Raw genomic sequence first — 19,689 nt, forward strand, 5'->3', positions numbered from 1 at the left:
GCTTCGACAACGATCCCCGACGGCGGGAAAGGGAAACCTGGAGCCTCCTGCTGCGGATGGCGTTTCGTGCCCAGGCCTAGGAGGGCAGGGCCAGGGACTTGTGAAGGCAAGGCATCAAGCCTCCAGAAAATCCCCAAGGGTGCGCCCCACGACCCATAGGAAGGTCCTGCTGGGTGAGCGAAGCGGGGATCCCAGCCGGGTTCTTGACACTCGCACCACCCTGGTTCCCAGCCCTGCTCACCCGGAGGGACTTGGGGCTCGGTCCCCCAGCCCTTCGGTGGTGGTACCACCCTGGCTCGGTCTCCGACCCGGGGTCACAAGGAAATCAAGGAAGGCTCATGTGCTCCATCTTGCAGCCCGTCTAGTTTCTGGCTGCGCCAGTCCGTTTCAAGTCTGCTCTTGAACTCCGTACTAAGAATTTGGATAGAAGGGTGAAGGGGACCCAGTAGACTGGAAACCAGATTTCTGGGTTCTCCCCAAGCCCTGGTACCCCGCCCACAGCCCGGCCTGCCCGGCGACCTCGCCCCTCCCACCCGGCAACCTGCGGGGCTTGCGATGCCTGGGGGTGGGAGGCCTAGGAGCCGGGGATGCCTGCGGGGAGGGGGTGGGGTGTAGCCGCGCGGCGGGGGGCGCGGACGTGGTGCCCAGTTTGGCCGCCAGGAGGCGTGGCACGGGTCCTGGAGCCCGGAGTCGCCGCCGCTGCCGCCGCCGCCGCATCGCGAGTGTCCTTGAGCCGCGGGTGACGGTGGCTCTCGCCGCTCGCGCCCCGTCCTCCCGCGGGGGGAGCCTGATGCCACGTTCCCTATGAATTATTTATCGCCGGCCTAAAAATACCCCGAACTTCACAGCCCGAGTGTAAGAGATTCCTGCCAAGGGGAGGGGGCGGGGCGCCCCCCGGGGGGCCGGGGCGGAATCAGCGGGGAGGGGGGAGTTAATCTTGGAGGGGGACTTTGGTGCCGGCGCCAATGGGAGCGAGATGCAGGAGCGGTCTTCTCCCCTGACACCTGGGTTCCGATTTTAGCTCAGCAAAAGTCAAGGAGGGAAGGAAACCCGACGGCAAAGTAGAGGCCGCTTATCAGAGGGCAGTGGCTACAACGGGCAGAGCAGCCGAAGCAAAGCTGGTGGGTGGGGCCCCTTCCTGGGGCCAAAGCTCCTGGCGGGAGAGGGGGGAGCCACCAGTGTCTGGGTGTGAGTGTGCATGTGCGCACATCCGTGTGGGGGAGCCTGCCTGGGAACGAGGCGGGGGGAGGGGAGCTGAGCGGCGGCAACAAGAGCCGTAGGCACGTGCAGGTGCTCAGAGATGTCTAAGGTTTCAGAGGACTGACCGCTGGCGACCATCCCCTGGGCCTCTCTGGGGTGCCGGTGTTCATTAACTGAGCCTGCTAGTGAAAGGTGGGAGCTGATGAGAGAGTGGTAGAGGTTCCTAAGAGAAGGTCAGGTGTGTGGCAGGGGCATCATCAAGTTTGCAGACACCTGCCAATCACTGCAGCGGCCAAGCGGGGAGCTTCCCAACCCGGCAGAGATAGGGAGGTGGGGCAGGAAGAAGGAGGTGGCCTACAGCTGCGCCCGGACCCTATATCTTCTCACCCCTCCTGTCCAGAGGAGGAACTAGGGCAGATACCTGGGGGGAGAGGGATTTAAGTTGGGCTCTGCAAATTCTGGAATTTTGTTGTGTAGAAAAGAGAGAGGCTGTGAGAAGAGGATATTCTAGCCCGAGGGAACCGCAGAACGGAGACTGGAGATGAGGACAGTGAGGGGCTGTCTGGCTAACAGACTGGCAGGAGTGGGGGGCTATGGAGGGGAGACAATGGGTTGGTGTCAGGGTGTGTGGGGCCCTAGTCATGGGCCCAAAGTATCTGGACTTCATCTGTGGGTGCCAGGGAGCAGCTGTGCTGTGTGAGGAGGGGTGCAGTGGCCAGATCGTTTCAGACCAGCGGGGTGGGAGGGGATCAAGGTGGATGGGAGGTGGAGAGGTTGAGGGGCCAGAGCTGGGGGTATGACCCTTCTGCCTTGGGGGGGAGGCTGGAGGTCATGTGGTGATAAGTCTCTGGGGTCTGCATCTCTTTGAATCTGCCCTTTGCTATCTGAAGCTCAGAGAAACTTACCTGGGGGGGGGGGGCTCCCTCCAGAGGTACTGTGTGCGCACTCCGGTGACAGGCACTGCCTGCCTGACAGTCCTCTCCTTCTCAGCCCCAATCCCAGAGGACACCTTCCCATCGAGGGAGTCTCCGGGGGGAGTGTCCCCTTGGAGCTGGGGGAGAGCGTGGGTCCTACCTCTAGAGTCACGTTGTCCAAAAGAAGCAACATGAGAGCTGCAGGTGTCATTGTAAATTTTCCAGTGGCAACAGAACAAGTAAAAGGAAACAGGTGAAATGAGTATATTTTGTTTAACTCAATGTATGTAAAATATTACTTCCACGTATCATCTATATAAAGAATATTCATGAGATCGTTTACATTCTTTTTTTTCACACTCCATCTTCCATATCCAGCATGTATGTGACACTGACCTCGGACCCCAGTTCAGACAAGCTGCATTTCTGCTGCCCACGGTCACCCGTGACTGGTGGCTGCTGTTCCGCACGGCACAGACGTGGAGCTCAGAGCTGGGAGGCAGAGATCGGGGAGGCTTGGGGCTGCCCAGGGGACAGGGGACCTCCTGGGACCGCGCTGTGAGCAGAGATGCGCACAGAAAGGCCTGGGAAAGGGCGGAGCAAAAGCACGGAGGCGCCCTTTGCAGGTGTCACTTGAGTTCCCTGATTGGTGGTGGCTGAGGCGTGCTGTGGCCTGGCGTCATTTAGGTTCCAATCCCAGACTCACACATGTCTCTGGGCTGACAGGCTAAGTCGGTGCACCAGGAAACCATACGGGGGGGGGGGCGGACTTCAAGGGCACCAAAGCGAGTATTCATTCTCTCCGCTGCCCAAAGTGCTGTCTTCTCAGCCGCCATTAAACCACGGTCACCCTGGCCACCCTTCGGCTCTGCCCCACTCAGAAGTCTTGCTGGGGATGTGACGAAGAGGGAGAAGGTGGCATGGCTGTGGCTGATGGCCAGCTGAGAGGGAGCGCTGCATCTGTGGGCACCACTCACTGGCTTGGCTGTTGGTTCCCATCCAAAGCGATGATGTTTATTTAGCTGGGATACACGTCACGCCCTTGGGTTAGGTCAACACAATCCTGCACACCAGCGCTGGCCGGGGGGAGCAGCCTATGTGGAAGACACCTCAGGGTTTCAGGAGACCCTGAGCCCTGACCAAGTCAGGGGTGTCCCACTCCTGTGGAATGGTTGCTGCTAGTTGAGGCCAAAGGGGAAGGGTGGGGACGTCTGGTGCCCAGGAGGAGGGGCTCTGTGCCACGCAGGGCCACACAGAGCAGGGCCCTCGGGGATGTGAGGTTCAGTTTGGGTTGGGGAATATAGAGACCGGGAGTGTCAGAGAAGCTGCCTTCCTTCCCCTGGATGTGGGGCTGTCACCTATAAGATAAGGATGCTGATAGCAGTGGACGACCCGCCTGCTGCTGTGAGGCAGGTCCTGTGATGATCAGAAGAAAACGTACTTAAGTGACTTCCCCAGGATCACACAGCTAGTAAGTGGCAGAGCTGGGACTTGAACTCAGGTCTGTCTGACTCAAATCCATGCCCTTGGACACCGGCCTGGCATTTTCAGCGTACCTTCCCGGGGCAGAACCCAGACGGATGCATTTCCAAAGGTCTGGCCTTTCCAGCCAAGCATGCTGTTCGACAGCAGAATGGAAGTAATGAGCACCTATGGGGACTCACGTTGTTCCAGCCCTTGCCCCTCCAGGTACCCCAGGGGGACGCTTAGCTAACCTGTCTCTTTATCTGTGTCTGGCTGTCCTTCCATCTCTGCCCTTCTTTGAGGAGGGGGATTTTCCCTCTTTTCTTTCCCTCGGGACGTGCGTCTCTGACCCCGGGTGTGCTCATCTTTTCTCTTTGTGCTTCTGTCTCCCTCCCTGTACCTATCCCGATCTCTCTGCAGGACGCTCCAGTGGACATGGGTGGCGCCCTGGGGCCAGCCCTGCTGCTCACCTCACTCCTCGGCGCCTGGGCAAGGCTGGGCCCTGGGCAGGGTGAGCAAGCCCTGACAGTGGCTGTGGTGTTTGGCAGCTCGGGGCCATCGCAGGCCCAAGTTCGTACCCGCCTCACCTCCCAGAGCTTCATGGACCTGCCTCTGGAGATCCAGCCGCTCACTGTGGGGGTCAACAACACCAATCCCAGCAGCCTCCTCACCCAGATCTGCGGGCTCCTAGGGGCGGCCCGCATCCACGGCATTGTTTTTGAGGACAATGTGGGCACTGAGGCCGTGGCCCAGATCTTGGACTTCATCTCCTCCCAGACCCATGTGCCCATCCTCAGCATCAGTGGGGGCTCTGCTGTGGTCCTCACCCCCAAGGTGCCTGTCCAAACTCATGTCCTCTCATCCCGGGGGCCGGGGGCCGGGAGCCAGGCTGGGGCTGCAGGAGTGGGGTAGAGGCTGGGCCAGGGAGAGACTTAGGCTCTGGGCAGCTGGGATTGGGTGGCGCCAGCAGGGAGCTGGGGGCTGAGGGCACAAGCTGGGCGAGGGGGGAGAAGGCTGTGGGAAGGATTTTCTCATGTTCTAGAAGATAAACTTTCTGGGCTGCTTTCACATTGTATCTGGATGAGGGGGTGTGGGTGGCAAGCTCACCTCTGGCTTTGGTGGGCAACCCTGGTCCACCTTCTCTCTGCTTCTCTGGCCTTCCTTGGTCAAGTTCTAGACCCAGAGAATCCGATGCAGTTAACCTGCATGGAGACCATTCAGTGGCAGGTCACTGTCCCAGGCATGGGGGACGCTTGGCCTCACAGAGTTTGCATCCTGTGGGGAGAAAGTTCTAAACACACATTTGTCTGAAGTCTCAGCTGGGACAAATGTTCTGAAGGAAAAACACAGGATGCCAGGAGGGTCTAAGAGGGCCCCCATTTGGGTAGGGGGTTGGGCAGAGAAGGTCTCTTAAGACATCATATCGAAGGTCTGGAGGATGAGGGAGAGTTGGTATGTGTGTGTGTGTGTGTGTGTGTGTGTGTGTGTGGTGTGGGGGACAGTGTTCCCACCAGAGGCATCAGGTGGTGTGAAGACAGCCAGGTGGAAGGAGCTGGGAGTTCTTGAGAGAGGGCTGGAGAGGAAGGTGAGATCCTGAGCACATAGGAAGATATTTGGGTTTTATCCTAAGTAATTGGGGGGGGCACAAGAAGGTGTTGAGGGGGGAGACCAATCTGATTTGCCTTTCTTTTATGATTATTTTTTATTATGGAGAAATTGGAGCATGCATAGAAGAGTATAATGACCCTATGGACTATCCACCCCCAGCCAACCCTGCCCCATCCCTACGTCCACGCACTTTCGCCTCTTCTATGTCTGAGGCAAAGCCCTATTGTCCGATCCAGAAATACTTCTCTATATATCTCTAATAGATAAGGGCTTAAAAACCAAGCCAGTATACATTATCACATCTAAAAAACAAAATTCCATAACATCATCAAATATCCAGATAGTATTCAAATTTCCCCATTGTTTCATAAACATCATAAATGCTTATTTTTAAATGTGTTTGCTTGAATCGAGAAACACATCAGGTTTCCACCTAGCGACTGGCCCATGTAGCTTCCGAGCCTCGGTCTCTAGGACCCTCCTCCGCTCTCCTTTTTTTGCCATTTGTTTGTTGAGGGAACTGGGTTACTTGTCCTGTAGGGTTGTCCCGGATTTGCTTTTTAAAAAAGATTGGGACAGCAGCGGTGTGGTGAAATCTTGGGGGCCTGCAGGGGCAGCAGGGAGCCCACAGTTAGGAGGAGATCGTGCTAGCCCAGGCTCCAGCCGCCAGTGCCCTCGGCATCTGTGATGGTGGAGGCGGTGGAGAGGAGGAGCGTTCTCATCCCCAGGGCTCCGCGGAGGATGGCGCTCCCAGTTACCTTTGGGCCCGACAGTAACTCCCAGCATGGTGGGTCTCTACCTTAAAGTTGGTCGGAGGCAGCGCTTCCCAAACTGGCGGGCTCTAGAAGCACCTGAAGAGCTTGTTAAAATACAGATTCATGAGCGCCATCCCCAGATTCTGATCCAGGAGGTGTGCGATGCGCCTGAGAATTTGCATTTCCAACAAGCTCCGCGGGGGCAGCTAGTTTTTAATCCGGCGTTGCTCCGGTGGGGGCCCGCTTGAGTAGTTTTAAAAGCCCCCCAGGTGATTCTACTGGGCAGCAGGGATTAGGAACCGCGCGGGGGGCGGGAAGCAGGTGTTGCGGCACGGGGGCTCCCGGGCCGGCGGCATCCTCATCAGGGGACTGCGCGAGGGAGCAGGAGTTGGGGCGGGGCGCGCCGCCCCCGCCCCGACTCAGGCCCCGCCCCGCCCCCCAGGAGCCGGGCTCCGCCTTCCTGCAGCTGGGCGTGTCCCTGGAGCAGCAGCTGCAGGTGCTGTTCAAGGTGCTGGAGGAGTACGACTGGAGCGCGTTCGCCGTGATCACCAGCCTGCACCCGGGGCACGCGCTCTTCCTGGACGGGGTGCGCGCCGTCGCCGACGCCAGCTACCTGAGCTGGCGGCTGCTGGACGTGCTCACCCTGGAGCTGGGCCCGGGCGGGCAGCGCGCACACATCCAGCGCCTGCTGCGCCAGGTCGACGCCCCGGTGCTGGTGGCCTACTGCTCGCGGGAGGAGGCCGAGGTGCTCTTCGCCGAGGCGGCGCAGGCCGGCCTGGTGGGGCCTGGACACGTGTGGCTGGTGCCCAGCCTGGCATTGGGCAGCACTGACGCGCCCCCCGCGGCCTTCCCCGTGGGCCTCATCAGCGTCGTCACTGAGAGCTGGCGCCTCAGCCTCCGCCAGAAGGTCCGCGACGGCGTGGCCATCCTGGCCCTGGGCGCCCACGGCTACCAGCGGCAGCATGGTGCCCTGCCCTCCCCGGCTGGGGACTGCCGTGGCTACCCCGGGCCCGTCAACCCTGCACGGGAGGCCTTCTACAGGTGGGCACCTGGCCCAGTCATGGGAGGGGGCAGGGCCCTTCAGCGCACCTGGGCTGCAGGGAGCTTGGGCTCACTGGCCACACCTCCCACTAGCTGTGTGCCTGGGGCCAGGTTACCTTACCTCTCTGAGCTTAGTTTTGACAACTGAAAAAAAAAAAAGCCAGTTTGATGTTGTGTCGAGGATTTCGGAGGGGGTGTGTCAATACAGGGAACCGGAACAGTAAGGGCACAGTCAGTGCTACCTGGTGGTGGTGATGGGGGTGAGGTGGAAGGTGGGGGAAGGGGCCTCTGGTCCTGGGCAGGGCTGCGGGGACACCCTGGTTTCTCTCCCCCACTGCAGGCACCTACTAAATGTCACCTGGGAGGGCCGAGACTTCTCCTTCAGCCCTGGTGGGTACCTGGTCCAGCCCACCATGGTTGTGATCGCCCTCAACCGCCACCGCCTCTGGGAGATGGTGAGAAGGGGGTGAGCCCAGGGTTCCTCGGTATCCTCTCATTTTGTCCCCAGCCCCTCTTGTCCCACAGCTGAGCAGAGGGTCCCTTCTGTCTTTCATCCAGCCCCTCATCCTTCAGGTCTCAGCTGAAGCATCTGCACTGAACCAGGGTGGGTGAGGCAGCTCGGCTGAGGGCCCCCATGGCACCCTAGCCTCCCCCCACAAGTGAACTTGTCAAGCACTTGTCCTGCCCCTAGGGGACTCGCCCACAGCTATGTTGGCCAGACGGACATGTAAACATAGAGAATTTGAGGAGATGCGTGCAAAGCACCACGGGGGTACAGAGAAGGGCCAAAAACCAGTTCTGTCTTCAAAGGAGGGAACTGGGGAAGGATCCACAGAAGTTGGGATGTTTGGGCTCACTGTGGAGGGCTGAGAAGCAGCCCATAAGGAAGGGATAGTAGGCTGGTTTAGACAGAGGGGCAGAAGGGTTTAAGGCATTTTAAAGTAATGTGTTTGGGGGTGTGGAGACTGAGGAGGAAGAGCGCGGTGAGGGGGGTATGGTGGACCTGAGTGGGAAGGCCTTGAGTACTGGGTGAAGGACTTCATACTGAGGTGGGGGTGGAGGTGGGGGTAGGGGTAGCGTGGTGAGACAGGCTCAGGTCTGGGCTCAGGGACGATGCTGTGGGCCAGCAGCGGTGTGGAGGCTAGATTGGAAAAGCTCAGGGACCAGAGGCTGGGAGGGGGCTGCGGGGAGCTCTCCCTTCTGGGCCCTGCCCAGCCCCTTGCTCCCCAAATTCTCCTGCCCCGGATGTCCCCAGGTTAGGGAGGGGCATTCTTGGCCCTGGCAGGCCCCACCGGGGGCCCCACCTAGAGGGTGGGGGTATTTGGGCTGGAGGTCCCCTGCTGAAGCTGGTCACCCTTTGCAGGTGGGGCGCTGGGACCACGGTGTCCTCCACATGAAGTACCCGGTGTGGCCTCGCTATAGCGCGTCTCTACAGCCTGTTATGGACAGCCGGCACGTGACGGTGGCCACGCTGGAAGAGCGGCCCTTTGTCATCGTGGAGAGCCCTGACCCTGGCTCGGGCGGCTGTGTGCCCAACACCGTGCCGTGCCGCAGGCAGAGCAACCACACCTTCAGGTCCGCGAGAACACACAGGAAGGCCCCGTGTGAGCTGTCACGCGATGGCAGGCGTGTGTGGCTTATGCTTGGGTAGGGGGTTGGGGGCTGCCCACCAAACTGGGAGGAGCTGCTGGCTCTGACTTCTGGTGGTCTCTTGGTGGCAGCAGCGGTGACACAGCCCCCTACACCAAGCTCTGCTGTAAGGGCTTCTGCATTGACATCCTCAAGAAGCTGGCCAAGGTGGTCAAGTTCTCCTATGACCTGTACCTGGTGACCAATGGCAAGCATGGCAAGAGGGTTCGGGGCGTGTGGAACGGCATGATCGGGGAGGTAGGCCCTCCCCTGAGGTCCGCCTGAGCCCATCCCCCTGCCCGCTGGCCACCCCAGGCCCCACGCATCGCTCAGCCACCCCTCGATGTTCCTGTGCTGGGGGAGGGGGTCAGTCAGGGCGGGGCCTGGGCCCAGCTCCTAAGGCTCTCCCAGCTGGCAGGGAAGATGGGCTGTCACCAGTAACGCCCCCTGTGCTGGTCAGTACTGCAAGTGGAGCTCTGAGGACCCCAGATGGGAACAGCCGGCTCAGCCCAGGGGGTGCTGGAAGGGTGGCCGGGGGAGGCTGGAGAGGGTGCTCCAGCCGGTGGGACACTTTCTCCAACCCGGGCCTGGCCCCCATGGCCCCAGGTGTACTACAAGCGGGCAGACATGGCCATCGGCTCCCTCACCATCAACGAGGAGCGCTCCGAGATTGTGGACTTCTCCGTGCCCTTCGTGGAGACGGGCATCAGCGTGATGGTGGCACGCAGCAACGGCACCGTCTCCCCATCGGCCTTCCTGGGTGCGGCTCGGGGTGGGCAGGGAGGACTCCAGGGTCTAAGGAGCACGCTTGGAAACAGGGAGTTTGGGGTGGGGCTCAGAGGGCCAGCACAGCAGCCATAGGTGCCTGGGAGGTTGGACGGAGGCCTGAGCTGCAGGAGAGTAGGACGGAGAGGGGAGAGTGAAGCCAATGTTCCATTCCGAGCCCAAGGACTGGGTACGGAGGGCGGAGGGGCCGCTGGGAGGGGCAGGAAAGCTGGGAAGGCGGGCTGACTTCGGGAGGTGCCTTGTGGGCTAGGACGCACTGGGGGAGAAGCTTCGCAGGGAGCTGGAGGAGCCGACCCAGAGAGTGGCAAGCGGTGCTAGTCTGTGACTTGATCAGGAATTCAGCATCTGTGGGGCAGCCCCTTTTGCGCCAAGCCTCCCGCTAGCTGCTGGGGATACAGCCATAGTCCTGGCTGTCACCAAGAGCCCTGTCAGGAGGTCAGTGGGACTTGCAGTGTGAGGTTTACAGACAGCCACGAGGACAGGCAAGCCTCAGCCAGGAGCAGAGGAGGGCATCCCCTTCCTGCTGTGTGGCCTTGAGCAAGTCACCGAACCTCTCTGAGCAGGGTTCCTCGGCTGCGTAGAAGACAACAAACCCCACCCCACAGGATGGGCATGGCATCGGGGACACAGTGCTTACGGCAGTCATGCCTCCTTGCTCAGGGAGACTGAAGCCATTGAGTAGACTGGTCAGAGGAGCTCAGTTGGTCTCCCCAGCTCCTGGGGCTTCCGGGCCCTGTCAGTAGGATCAAGAGTGAGACCTGATCTCAAAGACCCTGATTCCAGGCCGAACAAGCAGCTCGTCCACGCTGGGCCAGGCAGGGCACTTCCAGAACAGGAGTGTGGTTAGCGGTGCTGGCAGGCGAGGGAGGAGAGGGAATGAGAAAATGCCCTGGGCAAACTGCCCTGGCTTTGTGGAATCTGGCCAGGTGGGGGGAGGAGGATGGGGGAAGGAGCAGGTTGTAGGCCTTGCAGGCTGGGGGGAATGGGACAGGGAGGGGAGAGCGCATGGGGTGTAAAGTCTTTTTGTGAAAGGAAGTTGGGGGTGGGAGTGGGATCTAGGGGATATGTGTCGTCAAAGGGAAGTTTCCTGGGGGTGGGGTGATGGGATCTTGTCCCAGGGCAGAGGGGAAGGGGAAACCGAGAATGCTGGAGAGCCTGGCCTCCCCGGAGTGGGGTGTGGGGTCTCTCCTGCGGCTCTGCTGCTCTGAGAGTCAGAGACCCCTTGGCTCAGTCCTCGGGGCTCATGGGCCCCGCCCCCCTCTGACCAAGTGGGTCCCCTGCCAGCACCCAGTGCTCTGGGCTCTGGGCGGGAGGGACGGTAGCGGGACGGCAGCAAGGCCTCTGAGCTGCCTCCCTCTGTTCCCAGAGCCCTACAGCCCTTCCGTGTGGGTGATGATGTTCGTCATGTGTCTCACCGTGGTGGCCGTCACGGTCTTCACGTTCGAGTACTTCAGCCCTGTCAGCTACAACCAGAACCTCACCAGCGGCAAGAGTAAGCTCTCAGCCAGGCCTGGGTGGAGAGAGCATGGGGATGGGGCCGGGCTCAGGGCTGCAGGGGCCCCTCAGAGAAGGCTGGGTCCTGGGGGAGGTCTCTGGCTTCCAGACAACCGGCAGGGGCCAGTCAGATACATGAGAGAGAGGAACAAGGTGGGCTGGCTTGCCCTGGAGTGGGGATAGCTGGGGACGGGGCCTCGCCCAGGCCAGAGTGAGGACCTGAGCCCCTCTGCACCCACCCTCTTGCTCCCAGAGTCTGGGGGCCCATCCTTCACCATCGGCAAGTCTGTGTGGCTGCTGTGGGCGCTGGTCTTCAACAACTCAGTACCCATTGAGAACCCCCGAGGCACCACCAGCAAGATCATGGTCCTGGTCTGGGCCTTCTTTGCGGTCATCTTCCTCGCCAGCTACACCGCCAACCTGGCCGCCTTCATGATCCAGGAGCAGTACATCGACACTGTGTCTGGCCTCAGTGATAAGAAGGTCCTGGGGCCATAGCTGGCAGAGGGCAGGGGGGCCAAGAGCGGGGGGACCCAGGAGAGGAATTTGAAATGGAGCAGGGAGCAGGAGGCAGCTGGGGAGCCTGGGGAGGAGAGGCTGGGGCACCGGGGGAGGGGGAGGAGGGCTCAGGTCAACCGACTGAGTGGCCTTGGGTAAGTCTCTTCCTGACCTGGCCTCAATGTCACCATTTGTAAAACACAGGAGTGACCTGGACAGTCTCTTGGACTCCTGTGCCCTCACCACGCAAGTGCAGACCCCAGGGCTGGGCCCAGGGGACAGGGTCGGGGAGTGTCGGTGCCTGCAAGGCTGGACAGAGGGGCATGAACGGTGCCTGCTCTCTGCCCACAGTTCCAGCGGCCTCAAGATCAGTACCCGCCCTTCCGCTTTGGCACGGTGCCCAATGGCAGCACAGAGCGGAACATCCGCAGCAACTACCGAGACATGCACACCCACATGGTCAAGTTCAACCAGCGTTCGGTGGAAGACGCGCTCAGCAGCCTCAAGATGGGGTGGGTCTTCAGCTCTGCACCTACCCTCTGACTTCTCTACCCACATGCCTCCCTGATGACCAGCCTCAGCTCTGGCCCTTCCTGAGACACGCAAGGTGGGGACATTGAGGCTGGGGTGTCCTGTAGGACTTGGGGCAGAGCGAAGTTTCAAGCAAAACTGCACGCCCACTGTGGCCCAGAAATGCGGCTGAGGGGTCAGTCTTGGCCTGAGGTGGTGGTGGGACCTTCTTAGGGTCCTGGGGGCATGGAGGGGCTGGGCAGAGAGGGCGTGTCCTCTGAGGGTAGAGAGTTCCCTGGTCCCTCTGAGAGGAGGGTAGGTGGGGTCCCTGAGCTCTGCATCCGGGACCCAGGAGAACCAGAGAAGGCTCTGCCCACCCATCCCTCCTGGTCAGTGCTCAGCGGGCTCATAGGGCCTAGATCCCTGTCAGGCCCTAGGTTTGGTGTCCCCATCTCACATGCCCCCTGGCCTGTCCCCAGGAAGCTGGACGCCTTCATCTATGACGCTGCTGTCCTCAACTACATGGCGGGCAAGGACGAGGGCTGCAAGCTGGTCACCATCGGCTCTGGCAAGGTCTTTGCCACCACCGGCTACGGCATCGCCATGCAGAAGGACTCCCACTGGAAGCGGGCCATAGACTTGGCGCTCCTGCAGTTCTTGGGGGACGGTGGGTGCTGCTGCTGGGGGCCTGGGGCCCAGGGTGGGCCATAGAAGCTGAGGTGGGGACACTGGCCTGATGGCTGGCCAGCATCTCCACTACTCTTCTCGGAGTCCCAGGGCCTGTGCGCAGGAAGACGTCTCTGGGAGTGAGAGCTGGGCCCATGGGTGGGGGTCTTTGGAGGGACTGCATGAAGACCTGGGGAAGAGGTGGACTTGCCAGGAGGGAGTGGGAGATAGGACTGCATGAGAGTCCCTGAAGGGCAGGAAGACAGGAGGAAGCTCAGGCCCCACGGTGGGGCTTTGCGGGGGTAGGCTCAGATCCTCTTTTTTTTCTCTAGACCCCTGTCCCAACCATTTCCACCTTGAGATCACCTAGGGTAGTGCCAAGGGCCTGCCCAGTCCCAGATCCGGGGGCCCAGGCTTGCCTTGGTACCAGCGGCTCACATGTGTAAGCAGCCCAGCTGGCCCTACCCCCAAACCCAGAGGCTGCAGCGCTGAAGGATAAACTGTGATTCTCCCTCAATACCACAGAATGAGAATGATAGCAATGAAGGTGCTGGGGTGTCCTCAGGGCCCTAGGCCTCTTGTCTCTGTGTGCCCAGCTCTGTGCCTAGCATGGAGATGATCCCCAAGTTTGGCCCAGAAGTGAACGATAACATTCACCCGGTCAGCAAGCTCTTCCTGGGCACGGGGTGGGTGCGCATGTCAAAGGCTGGGTTCGACTACCCCAGCCCCCACTCTGCTTTCCTTTCTTCCTGCTCATTAACACCCCCTCCCCCCCAGTCCCGCCTCCGCCGCCGGGCTAGAGCCCCGTGTGGCCCTGCAAGAGGGTGGCACCCTGGCTCCAGACCCCGCCTCGCTCCAGGCTTGCGTGAGCATTGGGAGGGTCTTCCCTGAGCCAGGTGTGTCCCCCGCTGTCCCCCCCCTCGCCAGGGGAGACACAGAAGCTGGAGACGGTGTGGCTGTCGGGGATCTGCCAGAACGAGAAGAACGAGGTGATGAGCAGCAAGCTGGATATCGACAACATGGCCGGCGTCTTCTACATGCTGCTTGTAGCCATGGGGCTGGCCCTGCTGGTCTTTGCCTGGGAGCACCTGGTCTACTGGAAACTGCGCCACTCAGTGCCCAGCACGCCCCGGCTGGACTTCCTGCTGGCCTTCAGCAGGGTGGGTGCCACCCCACCCCAGGCAGGCCCCAGCTTTAGGGGCACCAACCCAGTTAAGTCAGAGCTAGCCATGGCCCCGTTTACCGGTTTAAGAACTGGGGGCCACCTGGCAGCGCACAGCAGGGGAGAAGCAGAGCCCTCCTGCAGCACGCGGGCCAGTGTTTCGGAGCCAGGCTGACGGGTTCCAACCCTCACTGCTATTGACAAGCTGTGCGCCTCTAGGAAGAGAGCCTCTTGGAGCCTCAGATCGATCCCGGGCAATTGCGCTCGCAGTGGCACAGTGCCGGGCGCATAGGAGGCGCTGAACAAATGTTCGTTGCTTCCTAGGACGTGGGGACGCGCGGGCTGGTGATTGGACCGGGAGGTGGGCGGTCCCTGAGAGGAGCTGGCAGCTCACGGCTGTCTCCTCCCGGCTGCCCAGGGCATCTACAGCTGCTTCAGCGGGGTGCAGAGCCTGGCCAGCCCCGCGCGGCCGCCCAGCCCGGACCTGACCGCCGGCTCGGCCCAGGCCAGCGTGCTCAAGATGCTGCAGGCGGCACGCGACATGGTGACCACGGCGGGCGTGAGCAGCTCCCTGGACCGCGCCGCGCGCACCATTGAGAGCTGGGGCAGCGGCCGCCGCGCGCCCCCGCCGCCCGCCTGCCCCGGCCTGCGGCCGCCCACCCCCGGCCCATCTCCTGGCCCATCCCCCGAACCCAGCCCCACGGGCTGGGGACCGCCAGGCGGGGGCCGTGCCGCGCCGGGGCGCCGGGTCCCGCAGCCCCCGGGCCGCCCCCCGACGCCCAGGCCGCCGCTGCCCGACGTCTCCCGGGTGTCAGGCTGGCCCGCTCGGGAGGCGCGGCGGCAGGTGCTGGCCGCGCACGGCGGGCGGCACCTCTCGGCCTCCGAGCGGCGCGCGCTCCCAGAGCGCCCCCTGTCGCCCGAGCGCTGTCACTACAGCTCCTTCCCTCGAGCCGACAGGTCGGGGCGCCCCTTCCTCCCGCTCTTCCCGGAGCCCCCGGAGCAGGAGGACCTGCCGCTACTCGGGCCGGAGCAGCTGGCTCGGCGGGAGGCCCTGCTGCGCGCGGCCTGGGCCCGGTGCCCACGCCCGCGCCACGCTTCCCTGCCCAGCTCGGTGGCCGAGGCCTTCGCCTGGCCCAGGTCGCTGCCCGCGGGGTGTGGCCGCCCGGCCTGCAGGCGCTTGGTGCAGGTGCCATCCATGTGGCTGCCGTCCTACCGGGAGGCCTGCCAGGAGGGCGTGTGGGCGAGGGTCCCCGCCTGGCCACACAGACAGCACGCTTGCCTGCACGCCCACGCCCACCTGCCGCTTTGCTGGGGGGCTGTCTGCCCCCCTCTGCCCCCCTGTGCCAGCCACGGTCCCTGGCTCACTGGGGCCTGGGGGCGTCCGGGGCACAGGGGCAGGATCCTGGGTCTGAGCACAGGCTACAGGGACAGTGCGGGGCTGGAAGAGGTCAGCAGGGTGGCCTGCGGGTCACATGGCTTCCCTGGACCTTGTACCTGGAGGCGGATCTCCAGCTTGGAGTCAGAAGTGTGAGGGCTCAGCGACTCTGGTTCCTGGTCAGCTGGATTCTCTGCCTGGCGCTGTCAGGGTTAGTGGGGGCAGGTGACTTGGGCTTTTCTGGCTTTTGCCTTGAAATCCTGGCTGTGGGACCCCAATGACAGACGTCTTCCATGGTCAGTTCGGTGACCTCGGCAGTCTCAGGTCTCGGCGTGGGCTGGGTGGGCTCTTGCTGTCCTCTTATGCAAAGTCCTTCCCACCTGTCCTGGAGTCACCGGGAGTAGTGCAGTCTCCCTGCCCTGCCGTTAGCTAGATTTCAGTCATGACTGCTGGGGGCCTGGTGTGGGAGCATAGAGGCTGGAACTCGGGGTTGGGGCAGGGCTGTCCCGCTCCTTGGTCTCCCTGTCTGGAGTTTCTTCTCAAAGCACTGGGGCATTAAACAAATCTTTTACAACCCACTGGTCCTGGCTGCCTCATTCTGCATCCCTAGAGGGGGCACGTCACAGCCTGTAGGCAATAGGAGCACGCTGGGGGTATCCCAGGCAGGGCCTCTGCCTAGAGAAGGTGAGCAGCTCCTTCTGGGGGAGTATCTGGGAGATGAGGCCGAGGGCGGGCTCTGGGTGGCAGCAGCCACTTGGTATTCAATGCCAGCTCCTACCCACCCTGGAGCCGGATGTGACAAATGTGCTCAGCGTGGGGGCTTGGGTGGCGACGGATGGAGCTCATCCTTCAATCTCCTTGAAAAGAGAGGCTCAAGCCGGGGGCTGTGGGTGTCCTGCCTTGCCAAGGGCCCACCAAGGAGCCTGACAGTGTATCAATGGGAACGGCAGAGGGAGGTCTGCTGTGGGGTGCCCCCGGGCTCTCCTGGGCCCTGGCTGGCTGTATTCTCCTCATGGTGAATGTGTGGGGCTCCAAACTGCCTGCCGGCTCTGGAAGTCTGGCGCAGGCAGCTTCTGAGATCAGCCATGGCCCAGCCTCGCTGGTGCGGGGGCTCCTCGTGAGGGTCAGAGCCCCAGGTCAGAGAACCTGCCGGATGTCTCAGTCCTTCATCGTCCCTCTGGGCTCCCTGCCCCACCTCCTGGCTCTGTCACATGTCATCAGTCCTGGACCATCCAGAAGGATGGCTCTTGCTTCACAATTTTCAGTGCTTTCACGTCTGTGGTTGTGTTTCGCTCCCACAATGACTGTACAGCAAATGAGCCCTCGTTCTCCCATTCACTCCACAAACACAGCGTGATTGGTGCCGTCAGACCCTGTCTGAGTGTGAGCACGTACAGCCGGAGGCCTCGCTGTCCTTGACAAGCTGGGGGAGGCAGGGCGGAAAGCACCTCCGTGTAGCAGGAAGGAGGCCAGGGAGGGCAGTGCTGAAGGCCGACGCTGCGAGCAGCCGTGGCCCGTGCCCTCTCCCACGCAGCTCCTGCGGGCTCCTGGGCTCCGAGCGCTCCATGACTGTGGGCAGAGCCACGAAAGCTGAAGGTTTTTGTGTAGTTTTAGGCATGAGAGCAGCTGAAATGGTGGAATGGGAGAAATTTGTTGTTGTTGTTATAAGATTTATTGAGAGAGAGAGAGAGAAACTTCAGCAGACTCTGCACTGAGTGCGGAGCCTGACTCGGGGCTTGATCTCATGACTCTGAGATCATGACCTGAGCCTAAACCAAGAGACGCTTAACCGACTGCGCCACCCAGGCGCCCCTGGAGTGGGGAATGTTTCTAACACTGCTCTGTTCCTGGCTGGAGAGCCCGACTCTGCCATGAATGGGTGGCCCCAGTCCATTGCAGGCAATGTCATGTCCTCTGCCCTATGGATTTGCACGGATCCAGGTCTCAGCCACAGGTGAGTGCTCGAGGCCAGTGCCCTTGGAGGGAGTTGACCTTGACTGCAGCCACAGGCGGTGAGAGCGTGAAGTGTTGGCTACCAGCCCCTGGACTGACCCCTCCTGCTCCCTGAATCCGAGCGCAGCTCTGGGTGGAAGGCTACAGCAGGTAAGCTGGGAGGAGTCTTGAGATCCAGGCTGCTCTCTGCTCACTGCCCAAGATCATTAATAACCAAGAACTGGAAAGATAATTAAAAGCCAAATGTGGAGCTGAGCTTTCTGCTGACTGGCTCCGAGGAGGGGCCGATCCTGCTTTTGGAGCCAGGCTCTTGGCTGTGTCGTTCCTGCTCTAGGAATGTATTCTGGGGAGAAGTGAGCCCCGTGGGAAGTGGAGGCAGGGAGGACGCCTCCTGCGGGTTCAGGGCTTGCCTGGCCTGGCTCCCCGGCCTCCTGCTCAGAGCCGTGGTGCCCCCTGCACCTCCACGGGAGGACCAGGGAAGGGCCCTGCACCATCAAGGAGGGCAGAAGGCCTGGAAGGGGAGGGGAGGGAGCCGTGTCATGAGGCCAGAGACAATCAGTCATCCTAAACAAGGGCCTGACTCTGTAGCAAAGAGCAAGCTGAGCGCACCCAGACACCAGACGCTGATGCTGGCTTTTTCTTTCGGTGGGATACAAGAGGAGGGAGGCCCTTGGCCACCTGTCTCAGCAGCAGGGACTCCTGCCCCACACTGCTGCCGCGTAGCTGTTTCCTTGACTGGCTTTCCTGGGAGGCTCACCGTCCACACCACCTCTTTCCTGGGGCCTGTGAGCGGGCAGGGGGCGCAGGGCTTAGCCAGGGGAGAGCATGATGGCCTCGGTCAGGATACTTGGGCTTCGGTCCCGGCTCTAGAACTCTCTAGCTGGGCCTCAGTTTGGCTCTTAAGTTTCCTGGAGCTAGAGAGAGACCACTTTCTCCCCCAAAGCCCTCTAGACCCTGAAGAACTCGGACCAGTTTCCCGTTTCTTCGGGCGGGCAGTTGCCACAAGACAATTCCTCAGGAGGCTATGCAACCAGCAGGTGCCAGCGACCCAAACCAGGGTCTTCAGTGAATCCCGGGTCTGCAGCAACAAGCGCAGTTATGGCTGGCAAGTGACAAGAGAGCCGAGCGTCAGTACGTGATAGCTTTATTGAGCACTTTTGTGCCAGGCACTAAGCTCAGTACCTAAGTTCCCACCACCGGTCAGCGGTGCAGGCCCTGTGGCCCCCATGTTACAAATGAGGGGGACGAGCATGGAGGCTCGCCGCCTGCAAGGGGCAGCTCCGGCTTCTTGATCCACATTCTCAATTCCCAAATTACACCAAGGTTCATGCGGAAAGCCCCCAGCACCATGCCGGCACATACCAGGCCCTCAGGAAGCTATTCTCCCTTTCTCCCACCGACACCGTGAACCCCAGCCCCGGGGAAGAAAGTTTGCAAAGCTCTCTCCTGCAGTCCTGGATCTCGGTTTCAGAAGAGCAGCTTTGTAGTGGCTGCCAGTGGCCAGCGTGGGGTCAGCCCTGCCCGGGAATCCGACTCCATGCCGAGACAGGGGGAGACGGGGAGACAGGCGTGGTCACACGCCCGAGGGCCTGGCCCTGCCAGGCTCCCAACCCCCCCGGGGCTGGATTCCTCTGAGGTGGGGCGCAGCCCCCATCCTTCCCCGCTCTGACTTTAGTCTGCCTATTGCTGAGGCTGCTCCCGGCCCCCGTGTGGCGAGAACAGCTGTGTCGCTAAGGGCCTGGCAAGGTGCCCACTGCCCACCTTCCACCACTCAGCAGTGCCTCCCAGCCTGTCACCTGCCATCTGCCCCGTCCATAAGCCCGCAGCCACCTCTCTGGCCTCAGGTGAGGGAACAGGCAGGAGCCATTGGCACCGTGGCCCAAGGGACCGCGGACGCCCCCCTTGGCCTGGGCTGCCCTTGGGGCCAGTCTGGGTGAAAGGCACCAGGTGGGGGCTGTGGCGTTCATGTGCTCCTCCACAGCGACGTTTGTGCCCAGGCCGGGCCGGGCGGGCCTCCTCTGCCCTCCCTGCCACTGACCCCCAGGGGCCCATCTGTAACATGAAAACCATGATCCGGCTCACCCACCTCGCCGCACCGACGTAAGCACTTGCAACCAAGGTGTCTGATGCACTCGGTGAACAGGCATCATCGGGGGTCTGTCTAGCTGCTGGCGTCCTCTCCCCCTTGTCCTAAGCCCCCCTGGCTATCAGCAGTAGAGAGGAAGGCGACCCCACCTGACCTCCAGGTGGTCAGACAGCAGGTGAACGCCGAGGAGCAGAGGAGCCCAGTGTGAGTACCCTGGCTTCCCGTCAGCGACACGGCCACGATTCGGTCTCTCCAGGCCTGGGGCTGCCGGGCTCGGAGGAGGGAGTGCAGCCGCCCGACTGCACCGCTGTGTGCCTCCAGACTGTCACATAAATCAACCTGGGCTTCATGATGCTAATAAATCTGCGTCCGATATTTGGTTTGGAGCCTGGGGCGGCAGGAATGATTTAATCTGCTTTGTCTTTAAGCAAGCAGGGATGTAACTGGAGAAGGGTAAGTACGGATATTTCGTGTTTTCAGCAAACAGCTGGGCAGCTCCAGGTAGGGCCGGAGCCATGGAGTGCCTGCCCCCCCCCCCCCCCCCCCCC

General features: G+C 61.6%; 1 protein-coding gene across 1 annotated transcript; it reads left to right on the plus strand.

Moving 5' to 3' along the window:
* Positions 1–3,929: 3,929 nt before the first annotated feature.
* On the plus strand, positions 3,930–15,301 carry GRIN2C (glutamate ionotropic receptor NMDA type subunit 2C). The gene is made up of 12 exons (XM_040640268.1): positions 3,930–4,412; positions 6,384–6,982; positions 7,323–7,437; positions 8,346–8,557; positions 8,704–8,869; positions 9,218–9,371; positions 10,764–10,889; positions 11,145–11,374; positions 11,741–11,901; positions 12,379–12,566; positions 13,493–13,725; positions 14,146–15,301. The coding sequence occupies exons 1-12, from the start codon at positions 4,014–4,016 to the stop codon at positions 15,256–15,258; spliced, it is 3,696 nt and encodes a 1,231-aa protein (XP_040496202.1). The 5' UTR covers positions 3,930–4,013; the 3' UTR covers positions 15,259–15,301.
* Positions 15,302–19,689: the final 4,388 nt, after the last annotated feature.

Source organism: Ursus maritimus, unplaced genomic scaffold (assembly GCF_017311325.1).
Source record: "Ursus maritimus isolate PB19 unplaced genomic scaffold, ASM1731132v1 scaffold_24, whole genome shotgun sequence".
NCBI classification, from domain to species: Eukaryota; Metazoa; Chordata; class Mammalia; order Carnivora; family Ursidae; genus Ursus; species Ursus maritimus.

Excerpts from the sequence above, each read along its gene's own strand:
- GRIN2C (XM_040640268.1), top strand. The coding sequence starts at position 4,014 with ATGGGTGGCGCCCTGGGGCCAGCCCTGCTGCTCACCTCACTCCTCGGC. Across the intron at positions 8,870-9,217 it reads GGAACGGCATGATCGGGGAG|GTGTACTACAAGCGGGCAGA; the intron begins GTAGGCCCTCCC and ends CCATGGCCCCAG. Across the intron at positions 11,375-11,740 it reads CTGGCCTCAGTGATAAGAAG|TTCCAGCGGCCTCAAGATCA; the intron begins GTCCTGGGGCCA and ends CTCTGCCCACAG.